The sequence below is a fragment of the Nicotiana attenuata genome, unplaced genomic scaffold (genome assembly GCF_001879085.1).
Source record: "Nicotiana attenuata strain UT unplaced genomic scaffold, NIATTr2, whole genome shotgun sequence".
Classification (NCBI taxonomy): domain Eukaryota; kingdom Viridiplantae; phylum Streptophyta; class Magnoliopsida; order Solanales; family Solanaceae; genus Nicotiana; species Nicotiana attenuata.
This window is the reverse complement of record NW_017670594.1, coordinates 446,703-459,839: the sequence shown is the minus strand read 5'-3', so window position 1 is coordinate 459,839 and position 13,137 is coordinate 446,703. Positions and strand designations below refer to the sequence as shown.

Below are 13,137 nucleotides of genomic sequence, written 5' to 3'. Positions count from 1 at the left end.
AGGTGCTCTAAAATCAGCCAAGAAATGAGGAAAACGGTCTAATAGCCGATTTTTAATAAGTGTTCTGCCCAATGGTCCTTCTTTGGGATCGTGAAAAGGCTCTTGCGATCGCGAAGGCAAAATCTGCCAAGGCCCAGAAAACATTCTTCGTGAACGCGACAAGAGCCTCGCGATCCCGAAGGCTAACCTAGCCTACCCTTCGCGAACACGAGCTCCTCTTCGTGAATGCGAGCTCCTCGTCGCGAACGCGAAGGCTACTAGCCTGCCATCCCCTCAGCCTTAACTCCTTCTTCGCAATCGCATCCCTCTCTCCGCGAATGCGAAGCCACATGTCCTAAACCTTCACGAACGTGACCCCACGATCGCGAACACAAAGAACAAAAACACCACTTCCCCAAATCATTCATCGTGAACCCGTGACACCCTCCGCGTTCGCGAAGAAGGAAACCAGTACCAGCAATTTCTGCATTTTGGACTTAACTCTGGGTGGTCCGAAACACGCCTAAGCCACCGAGACCCTGTCCAAATTCACCAATAAGTTCATAAACATAATTCGGACCTACTAAAAGCCTTGAAACACATAAAACAACATCGAAACTAAGAATCGCACCCTAAAACCAAATTATTCAACTTATGAACTTCAAACTTCTTCAACTAGCTCCAAACTCGACGAATCATACTTAGACAACTCGGAATGATGCCAAATATTACGCGCAAGTCACAAATCATGACACGAACCTATTCCATGGCTCGGAATCCTAAACGGACATCGATAACACCAGAGGCTACTTCAAACCAAATTAATAAACTCTAAAACCTTCAAGGCTCCAACTTTCAACATTAAGCGCCAAATGCTCCCGGATCACCCGAAACTCGATACGAACACACGCCCAAGTCCAAAATCATCATACAAACCTGTTGGAACATTCAAATCCTGGTTCCATGATTACTTTCTCAAAATGTTGACTCAAGTCAAACTTGGCCACCTTAGGCCACTATTAAGGAACTAAGTGTTCTGAATTCAACCTGAACCTTTTCAAAACAAAATCAATCATCCCCACAAGTCTTGAAACAGTAAAATCACATACGTGAAGTCTTAAATAGGGGAACTGGGATATAGAAAGCAAAATGACCGGTCGGGTCGCTGCATTCTTCACCTCTTAAACAAACTTTCATCCTTGAACGAGTCTAGAATCATACCTAGAGTGGTGAATAAGTGTGGATATCTGCTCCACATATCCTCACCGGTATCCCAAGTTGCCTCCTCGATTGGTTGACCCCTCCACCGGACCTTTACCGGTGAAATCTTCTTAAACCTTAACTGGCAGACCTGCCTGTCAATAATAGCAACTGGCTCCTCCTCATAACCCAAGATCTCATCTAGCTGAACTGTACTGTAATCTAGCACATGTGACCTATCGGCATGGAACTTCCGGAGCACAGACTCGTGCAAAATTGGATAAACTCCCGATAGACTGGGAGGCAAAGCAATCCTGTAAGTAACCTCTCCAATTCGCTCCAACACCTCAAATGGAGCGACGAACCTCGAACTCAACTTGCCCTTCTTACTGAACCTCATGTTACCCTTCATCGGCGAGACTTTCAAGAGAACCTTCTCGCTCACCATATATGATAAATCACGTGCTTTCTAATTCGTGCAACTCTTCTGCCTGGACTGAGCTGCGCGAAGTCGCTCATCAGGCTCAAACCAACCGATAGGAGAACGACATCGCCGACCATACAAAGCCTCAAATGGAGCCATCTCAATGCTGGACTGATACCTGTTGTTATAAGCAAACTCGGCCAAAGGTAAGAATCGATCCCACTGCCCTCCGAAGTCAATCACACATGCTCGGAGCATATCCTCTAGAATCTAGACCGCTCGCTCCTACTGCCCGTCAGTCTGCAGATGAAAGGCCGTGCTGAACTCTACCCGAGTACCCAACTCACTCTGTACTGCTCTCTAGAAATGTGAAGTGAACTGAGGACCTCTATGTGAAATGATGAAAATAGGCACGCCATGCAACCGGACAATCTCCTAATGTTGCGGCCAAACGTAGACGCAAGTATATGCGATTGTCAAGTACCAAAGTGAATAAAAGTCGGATGTCAAACCCACATGGACTTGTGATTAACTATTAACTAAATTAGACTATCCTAATTATCCAAACAAGAATTAAACCTAGAAATATTTGATTTTAAACTAATCAAAATAAAGGAAAATAAATAGTGAACTTTGAACAAAGAAAAAGTTTATTTTTATGTTATCAATGTGATGAAAATGATCTAGGGTTATGGGCTATCTAACAATCCTATTATTCTTTTCAATTGAGTTGACTAATTAATTTATCTGATTTATGGGTTGACGGAGTTAATATTGCTCATAAGAATCTATTGAATTCTTACTCTAAAGGAAAATAAATAGTGAACTTTGAACAAAGAAAAAGTAGATGTTATCAATGTGATAGGGTTATGGGTATCTATCAATCCTATTGTATTCTTCAATTGAATTGATTAATTAATTTATCTGGTTTGTGGGTTGACGGAGTTAATATTGCTCATAAGAATCTATCAATTTCTTACTCGCCTATCCAAGATAACCTAACGTCTATATGTCTATAGAGTTAGAATCAACAAGAATGCACTCGTAGTTCCGGTATAATAACCAAGCAAGGCAATTAAAATATGTCTATCCTAACCGTGAATCCATTCCCCGATGCTGGGTTCAAGAACTTGCTCTACTTAATCCTATGTGCAATATAGGATTGCCACTTTCGAGTTTTAACTCTAGATTCGTAGATGGTATTCAGTTGGTGATCAAGCAATCAAATAATTAGGCGCAGGATTGAATAAATAAATCAACAAATCAAAATCAATGTTCGAATAACAATATTCATGAAAGAACCACAACCCTAGAACGTGAAGTTTAGCTCCACATGGACATGGTAGCCAAACAACAAATCATACAAGGAAACATAAAAATTACTAAGTTTGGTGGAAGAAAGGATGAAACCCGGCCTCCACAACGGCTCTGTGCTCTCCCTTCATCAAAGTTATGTAAAAATTGTGTTTAAGGACTATTTATAAGTATAGGGAAAATACCTAGACGAAAATAACCAAATCCAAGATAAAAAAAGAAAAAAGACAAAATAGGCTCGCCATCGGACCCGTGCATCGCCACGCGGAACGCACGATTAACCTCGCGCTGGGCTGAGCGTCGCGAGGCTAAACGCAAGGCACGCCTCTCGCGTCGCCTGACTTCTGCCTAACGTTGCTGCTTCACAATTCATTCCTTAATATTTTAATTTTGCATCTTTCCTTTATGTCTCCAATTATTGGATAATAATGTTCTCAATCATTAGACACTTTATTCCATATTATTTTAACCCATCATGATAATTCCCACGAGCTGAATCTCTTGTGCATTTTTATTTGTACGTCTTGTCCAATATTTTCTTATTTTATTTTTAATTTCATCTCCAATATACATACATATAAAATAAATCAATTAAGCACAAATATAATACAATTTAGTATTAAAGCATCAAAATATAAGGTAAGTAATGCAATAAAAATATTTAATTATAGCCAAACATCACGACCCCACACTTAAACGTTGCTCGTCCTCAAGCAAAACACAACTATAATCGACGAAACAAAATTAAGCTCCTACCATTCAAAGCACACTACACCTATGACTGTGGTTGATAGCAACAATTAAGCCTTAGCATATGCAATCACATACACTTCCCTTTTACTTATGCCATACTTCAGAACATTCACAACAAACACAACATTCTCGTAACAATCTCAGCCTCAAAAACCGACTCAATGTCACACTGCACCCATGGCTTGAACACCAAGAACAAGAGAGTAAGTTGAATCCACACATTCGAATCTCATGATCAAATATAATCTAAGGACTCACATATATCGAAGAAAATCTCTCACTCTCACAAAGAAGTCACATGCATGCAATTGGTACCATAGTCTTGCCCATAATATAAATTTCTACTAATGTAGGCTCACTCAATCTAAAATCAAGTAGGACTTTTTATGGTTGTAATGAAGGCAAGCGACGGGTAGGATATATTTAAGAATAGTGGTTAACCCTCCTAAGCACTTTAGCACATCACCAAATAACACATCTTCAATCCGCTTCAATTCACAAACAAGATCACTTCCCAAAAAAATGACCTCTTTCTTTAAGCACTACTTTAATTTATACCCCACTAGTAAGAACAAGACTGTAATGACACGATCGATCGTTTTACTTTCTAGATTTCCGCTCCCCTAATTAAGACTCCCGGTATGTTCCTTTATTATTTTATGACTTGCAGGGATGGTTGGTTTGGGTTTGAAAGGTTTCGGGTTGAAATTGGAACACTTGGTTCCTTAATAGTGGCCTAAGATGGCCAAGTTTGACTTGAGTCAACATTTTTAGTAAACGACCTCGGAATCGGGATTTGATGCTTCCAATAGGTTCTTATGATAATTTTGGACTTGAGCATGTGTTGGGATCGGGTTTCGGGTGACCCAGGAGCGTTTCGGCGCTTAATGTTGAAAGTTGGTTCATTGAAGGTTTTCTAATTCTTTAAATTTGGTTTGGATTAGGATTTGGTGTTATCGAGGTCCATTTGGAATTCTGAGCCTAGAAATATTTCCATATGGTGATTTATGACTTGTACGCAAAATTTGGTGTAATTCCAAATAGTTTAAGTGTGATTCCGCGCATTCGGAGTAAGTTGAAAAGTTTAAAGTTCATAAGTTGATTCAATATGGTTTTGGGGTACGATTCTTAGTTTCGATGTGATTTTAAGTGTTCTGAGGATCGAAAATGTCCATATTATGTTTATAGACTTGTCGGTGCAGTTAGACAAGGTCCCGGGTGGCTCAGATGAGTTTCGGACCACCCGAATTTAAGTCCAAAATTTTCATATCTTCTGTTCTGGTTTCCTTCTTCGCGAACGATAAGAAACCTCGCGTTCGCGATAAAGGAATTGGGCTGGGGAGATTTCGTTCTATGCGTTCGCGAAAAGGAGCTCGCAATTGTGATGCTCTAAGCCATTCACTACAAGAAAAATGGCCATTAACTAAGAGAAATCTTGTCCCTAAAAATCAGTTTCTAGTCTCTAAAGGTCAATAGCGACCGGAGAAATCTAGTCGCGACCCGCCGTTATTGCCTTCGCCGCTAAAAATCAATAACTGCGAGGTTTCTTCACTGGTCTCTAAATATTTTAATGATCGACGATCTTCTGGTCATTAGAAACACATTCTAGAGACCATATTTCTGGTCCCTAAACACCTTAAGCACGAGGTAGCAGCTAGTCCCTAATGTCTACAGGGACAAAAAATCTGGTCCTAAAAGTGATTTATACAGCACAATAAATATATGATTAGTTTGGTCTATACAAAAATATTATAAAACTTATAATACAGAAAATCAATCGAATATCAACAAGATTCAATATATATATATATATATATATATATATATATATATATATATATATATACATACACACATTAATTATACTATAGTATTAACATCTCAATAGTATCACTGTACGACCATGGTATGAGTCAATATATTGCTTATAGAACCTCTTATGGAATAAAGAAACTAACATCCATAGTACAAATATATAAAATTTTGCTCTAAATCCTTCAAAAATAAGGCAATCTTTTGACAAACAGTCCTACCAAAATTATAATCATCTTGTTAAAATGGGGTATAACACGGGAAAGAAGGCATTGGTAGATTTATTAGAGATAAATCATAATCATAACTGGATTATTAACAAGAAAATTAACTTTACCACCAATATACTTTGCTGAATTAAGAGTTTTACATGCAGGACTTCACATAGCTATATAGCATAACCTTACTCCACTAACAATTGAAACAGACTATAAAGAAATCATCGATATTTTATAATATGGAAATGATTGCTACTTTAATTACGGTGTACGATTGTCGAACATATGTCTAAGAACAAAACAAAGAACAGAACATGTTTTAGGCATAGCCAAAAACCTAAAAGGTCTATAAGAACCGACCAAATCCCTAATTTTGAAGAGCACTTGCACCAACTTTGGGACCCTTTTCTTTTGGTGGTTTCAAACGACTTGAGCTATGGTTTTTCAGAGGCTCTTCTTTCTTTTTCAAGGCTATGATCTTCTTCTTCTTCTTTGCTCTCTGAATCGCCCTTTTATTCCTTCGGCTGTTGTGCCATTCTTCTTCTTCTTCTTCTCTTATTTTTATCAGTACATTGTGCATATCAATCTAGCCTTTTGAGCTATTTGATTGGTAAACCTTGAATACTAGAGTCATATGTTAGTCTTTTATGTTCTTAGAAACCAGGTATATTGACACTAAGCGGTCGGATCCGGTGTGTTTTAGACCCCTTATGTTGTATAGACTGAATCTCTGATGGTTAGCAAGCTGATTTTATTTTGTTTCCAACTATAGGCTGAATGTGGTTTTGAATGTTAATTGATTTGTTGGTTTACAGTTAGATCTTCCATCAATAGTTGATGTTCTTAAGTCTGATGTTAGCAATCTGTAGAAGCAGTTGGCGATCAAACAACTCCGAAAAATGTTCTATGACGTTGTATGACTAAGACTGCTCCAGCTTCGTTTCTGTTGATCTTATTAAAGCTCGCATATTACTTACGTTCAAATTTTTATTCACTATTAAGGTCGTCGATGTTCTTCTGGTGCTGCTTGAGCTCTTCAAGTGAGTGGAATATTTTTATTTTCCTCATGTAACCCACTTTTTCATATCTAACTTACGATTGTATCTGTGATATACATCAATTGATGTTTCAGAGATCGCTCACGTACCGTAATCCCCCCTGCCATCAGTACAGTTGCATGTAATAGCCTACGAGACAGACAACCAGAAAGAGGTACGTGGGTCTTAAGGAGCTTTCGTGCTTGAACCCAAACACTTTGATGAACTAACCAATGAAAAAAGGAATAAATTAAAATAAAATAAAATAATTGTAAGTAGAAACATCTTAAGCAACATTTAGTGAGATTATAATTCAGCATGTTCCTGATTCAATATCATATTTGATGTGTTTACTGCCTAATTTCTAATAGCCTCCGAAGAACCCACCCATTTGGTAAAGCTGCCCACCACAATATTTTAAACAAGTTCCTACTATAAGTGTGTTCAGAACAAAGGTGTGAAATAAGTTCTTTGCCATCTTTAAGTCATGGGAAAGTCTACCTCCCAGCTCCAGCACTGGCCATCTGGTCTGCATTTTTTTGGCTATATTATGTTTTAGTTTTTTCTAACCGGTATTCACTAACTTAGCCTTTTTAGATATTGATTTGATCTTGGGACAAGATATCTATGTATGTAAGCTAGTAATAAGAAAATTGTCCTTGATTAAAAGAGAAAGAAAAACTTGGAGTTGTCTAGATTTAGGTTGAAAAACATCTTCAACACTCAAAGATTGTGATTGTAAACTTCCAAAAAGGGCCATATTTCCTAAATATCTCTAGGCACTATCCATTTTAAGCCCAAAATGATAAAAAACACATCCCACAATTGAGCAGCAATTTTACAATGTAGAAATAGGTGATTTGTGTCCTCGGGTTGTTGCTCAAATAGAGAGCATTTACTGTCAAAGGGCATTCCTCTTCTTTGCAAATTAAACTTTATGAGACATGCATTGAACCCTTAGGGGTTATTTGGTACACGGACTAAATTATTCTTGGACTAATTTATTCCACTTGGGAGGTGGAATATCCTGGATTATTATTATAACGATCTGGCCGGTCGTTTTGAGAATTGTAGCCTCGTACCCTCATTTACTGCTCCTTTTGTGCTCTACAACTGTTATATGACTTATCGGGTTAGTTTGTTTGGGTCCGGAGAGATTTCAGAGTGAATTGAAACACTTAGTCTCATAATTGAAAGCTTAAGTTGGAAAAATTAACCGGATATTGACTTATGTGTAAACGACCTCGGATTTGAATTTTGAGAGTTCTGTTAGCACCGTTGGGTGATTCTGGACTTAGGAGCGTGTCCGAATTGTGATTTAGAGGTCCGTAGTAGAATTAGGCTTGAAATGGCGAAAGTTGGAATTTTTGGAAAGTTTGACCGGGAGTGGTCTTTTTGACATCGGGTTCGGATTGGATTTTCGGAAGTTAGAGTACGTTCATGGGGTCATTTGTGACTTGTGTGCAAAATTGGAGGTTAATCGAACGTGATTTGATAGTTTTTGACGTCGTTTGTAGAATTTGGAAATTTCAAAGTTCATTAGGCTTGAATCCGTGTGCAATTCGTGTTTTTGATGTTTTTTGAGGTGATTTGAGGGTCCGACTAAGTTTGTATCGTGTTTTAGAACATATTGATATATTTGGTTGAGGTCCCGGGGGCCTCGGGTTGATTTTGGGTAGCTAACGGACTTGGAGTTTGATTTGAGGAATTGCTGAAGTTTGGACTCAGCGGTGTGATCGCACCTGCGAGGGTTTTGGCCGCAGGTGCGGAAGTGATGAGGGTCAGCATAGGCCGCAGGTGCGCTGATTTTCCCACACCTGCGATTGCACAAATGCGAGCTAGGAGCCGCATGAGCGGTTGGTCGTCTTAAGTGGTTTTCCTCAGAAGCGGATGAGGGACCATAGAAGCAGTGCCGCAGAAGCGGCTAAATGTCCGCAAAAGTGGAAAAGCCTGGGCAGAACCTATATAAGTGAGGTTCCGAGATTTTTGGCCATTTCTAACATTTTGAGCTCGGATTTTGGAGGTTTTTGAGAGGGTTTTTGAAGAGATTCTTGAGGTAAGCTCCTTGTGTTCATTTTTCTTCAATAATTATGTTTTCGCAATGATTTTTCACCTAGTTGGTGTGTTTTTGAGGTGTAATTTGGGGGTTTGAGGCTAGGGATTTGGAGAGTTGATTTTGGGGGTTTGAATGGCGAAATAATGTCGGATTTTGATAAATTTGGTATGGTTAGACTCGTGAGTGAATGGGCTTTCGGGTTTTGTGACTTTTGTTGGATTTCAAGACGTGGGCCCGAGGGCCGACTTTTGGTCAATTTCGGATTTTGGCCTATAAATTCGTATTTTCTTGAGGAATTTATTCCTTTAGCCTATATTGATTGTATTGTACTGCTTGTGGCTAGATTCGGGATGTTTGGAGACCGATTTGAGAGGCAAAGGCGTGTAGGAGTAGAGTTTTGCTCGGATTGAGGTAAGTAACACTTTCAAACTTGGTTCTGAGGGTTCGCCGAATTATGCGTTATGTGATTGGTATTGAGGTGATGCACATGCCAAGTGATGGGCGTGTGGGCGTGCACCGTGAGAATTGGGACCTGGTCGATTCCATGGCGCTGTAAAGTGGTCCTATCTTGTTGATATTCGTGTTTTCACCATGTGATAAAACAACTGAGCTGTCAATTATGCTAGAGGTCATATTTAGGATATATGATGGTACTGTTGGGACCCATAGTGGTTGTTTCTTGCTGTTGACTTACTGATCTCATTGATATTTCGTACTCAGTCATATTCATTCATTTCATATCATATCTCAGTTTTGTTGTTATTCATTGATACGTCATATCATCATGTTCGGGCTAGTTTCATGACATTTATGGGACCGGGCTGCACGCCGCAGCGGTTATACTGATTTATGATAGCGTTTAGGCTGAAGGAGCCCCTCCGCTGCGGAGTCTTCACACACCTCTAGTGAGCGCGGTTGATATTATTGAGGGATAGATCTTCCCTGGACATGGATCTTTTCCGAAGCATTATATACCTGGAGATGGATCTTCTCCACGGGCTGGATTGGCCCTACTCGGTACTGGGTAACTGATGGTCAGTGATGTATATATTCCAGGATTGGTCTTCCCTGGGGCGATGGGCCATATACAGTACCGAGTGATTGAGCATTTGAGAGTCTGAGCACATGAGGCTGTCAGCATGGTACATCTCATACAGTATGTGCATTGGCATGTAGAAGTAGAGGAGTTATATTCTTCATATCATTCATATTTGATCTATTTTACTTTTTTGAGCTATCTATTGAACTTGAAAGCATGCCTACGTTTCTGCACTGCTATTTCTATATTGAACCGTGCCGGTTGAGTTCGTCACTACCTTTTAGTCCAAAGGTTGGATTTGTTACTTATTGAGTTGGTTGTACTCACGCTACACCCTGCACCTCGTGTGCAGATCCAGGTGCTTCCGGTCACGGTGACTGCTAATTGAGGAGTCAGGATCTCGGAGACTATCGAGGTAGCTGCATGGCATTCGCAGACCTTGACTCTCCTTCATTATCTTTATCTGTATTTCAGTTCTTATTCCTTAGACATTGTAGTAGACTGTATTCCGGTATAGATCTCATGTACTCGGTGACACCTTAGTTTTGGGATAGATTGTATTGTTTTGCAGATTTATTTTTGTTCCAAAAAGGCTTTTCTTAATTATTAATTGCTTGCGTCTATATTTTCAAAGCTTTTACTGTGTTGAGATGGTTGAGTACTGGCTTGCCTAGTTCCACGATAGGCTCCATCACGACGGTTGGTTTTGGATCGTGACAAGTTGGTATTAGAGCCTAGATTACATGGGTCTCACGTCAGGAGCAGGTTTAGTAGAGTCTTGCTGATCGGTACGGAGACGTTAGTACTTATCTTCGAGAGGCTGCCGAACCCTTTGGAAACTTCACATTCTTGAATTCTTGTCATGCAAATCTATTGATTCTTGTATCTAAACCTCAGTTATTCTATTCTCACAGATGGTGAGGACACGTCTACTGGGCAGGACGGAAAACCATCAGTACCACCCGTCAAGGCCGCAAGAGGTCGAGGTCGCGGTAGAGGCTGCAGTAGGGGCAGATGTGTAGCTCGTATAGCAGCTAGGGCAGCACCTGCAGATCCATCAATTGCCCCAGTTCAGGAGTAGGTCCCAGTTGTGGATGCCTCTGTGGGGCCAGCTCAGGCACCACCCGTGCCCATTGTGATTCCAAGCCTTCAGGAGGCCTTAGCTCAGATTCTGAATGTGTGCACCAATCTTGCTCAGGCGGTCTCTGTTTTGGCCGCAACAGCTAGTTCTCAGGCCGGGGGAGGTACTTAGACTCCCGCCGCCCGCACACTAGAGCAGGTGATGCAGGGACTCCAGACACCAAGGTCACTGCCAGCCCAGCCAGTGGTAGGTGCTCATGCCCATGAGGTTCCTGTTATGACTGATGATGAGCAGCGGAGACTAGAGAGGTTTGGTAAACTCTAGCCTCCATCTTTCAGCGGGACAGAGTCGGAGGATGCCCAGGATTTCATGGACAAGTGTCAGAGGATTCAACGTACATCAGGTATTCTGGAGACCAGTGGGATCTCGTTCACTACTTTTCATTTTTTTGGGGCTGCCTTCAGCTGGTGGGAGGCTTATGAGAGGCGTAGGTTAGTCGGTGCATCGCTACTTACATGGCAAGAGTTCTCCATTCTCTTCTTGAAGAAGTACGTGGCGCAGTCTTGCAGAGAGGAGCTGCGCAGATAGTTTGAGTAGTTACGTCAAGATGACATGTCTGTGATGCAGTACGAGATGAGGTTTTCTGAGTTGGCCCGTCATGCAGTTTGGTTGGTTCCCACTGGTAGGGAGAGGATCAGGAGGTTCATTGATGGCCTCACATTTCAGCTGCGGTTGCTTATGACTAGACAGAGGGTATCTAGTGCTACTTTCAATGAGGTTGTTGACATTGCTCGGCAGATAGAGATAGTGCGCAGCCAGGAGCGGGTCGAGAGGAAGGCCAAGAGGTCTCGAGGATCAGGTGGTTTTAGTGGTGTTCCTTCTGGAGGTCAATTCTACCACGGCAGGGATCGTCCCTATAGGCATGCTCAGACGGCTCGTCCAGTTCACCGTGGTGCATCATCTGGCCATGGTTCACACAGTTCTTAGCAAGGTCACTCATCTCTCAGTGCCCTTCTAGCTCCGAGTTTGTCTCATGCACCATCAGCTCAGGGTTCATCTATGTCGGGTCCTTCTAGCAGTTATCCCGGTGCTCGGGGATCCCGTCAGTCCCCACCGCCATTCACAGGTAGAAGTTGCTTTGACTGTGGAGTCAGCCTACAACTTTAGCACCTGTTACTTCACCACCCGACCAGCCAGCTCGGGGTGGAGCTCAGTCAGCTAGGGGTCCCCCTAGAGGGGGAGGCCGATCAGGTGGCGGCCAGGCCCGATTCTATGCACTCCCTGCCAGACCAGATGCTATTGCTCTAGACACAGTGATCACATGTATCGTCTCAGTATGTCACCGAAATGCTTCTCTATTATTTGACCCTGGTTCCACCTATTCATATGTATCATCGTATTTTGCTCATTATCTATGTATGCCCCATGAGTCTTTAGCTTCATCTATTCATGTATCTACGCCGATGGGCGATGCTATTATTGTGTACCGTGTGTATCGGTCGTGTGTAGTGACTATTGGGGGATTGGAGACTAGAGTTGATCTCTTGCTGCTTAGTATGGTCGATTTTGACGTGATCTTGGGTATGGATTGGTTGTCTCCATGTCATGCTATTTTGGATTGTCACGCTAAGATCGTGACGTTGGCGATGCTGGGGTTGCCACGGATTGAGTGGCGAGGTTCTCTAGACTATGTTCCCTGTGAACAACTAATTTTTGACCATTTTAGTGTAAATATTTCTTTTAAGTCCAATCTTAATATTTTAAACTTTCATCTTACTCTTAATAATTTTTATTGAAAAAAAAATTATTACAAAAAAAATAATATATACTTATATTTCATTTCTATTTGTAAAGAGAAAAAGAAAATTTACAAAAAAGAAAAATATTTGGTTTCTTTTAATTAAAATTTTAATAAGTAAATTATGGTATCTTTTCTTAGTATTATTTAAAGTACATGTAAATATTTAATTCTTTTTATATTGTAAAAAATGTTGGTTAATCTTCTTATATTTATAATTTAATTTATCTTATAAAATAAAAGACAAAAAAAAAAGTTTTAAACAAAAATGATGAAGTTACGTTAAAAGAGATAAAAAATCTAGCTAACAAATTCCAACTTCCCCCCCACCCCTCACGTCACTCAATCCCAATGCACACATCTCACTCTAACTTATTTCCTTTACCCCATGATCACACACCCACAACATCACATACACACACGATC

At 40.6% G+C, this 13,137-nt stretch overlaps 1 protein-coding gene across 1 annotated transcript; it reads right to left on the bottom strand.

The window, feature by feature from the left end:
* Positions 1-399: 399 nt before the first annotated feature.
* LOC109241352 lies at positions 400-1,627 on the bottom strand. Its single transcript, XM_019408087.1, has 2 exons — positions 1,246-1,627; positions 400-518 (listed from the first exon to the last, which is right to left on the bottom strand). Exons 1-2 carry the CDS (start codon positions 1,625-1,627, stop codon positions 400-402), a joined length of 501 nt encoding a protein of 166 aa, XP_019263632.1.
* Positions 1,628-13,137: the final 11,510 nt, after the last annotated feature.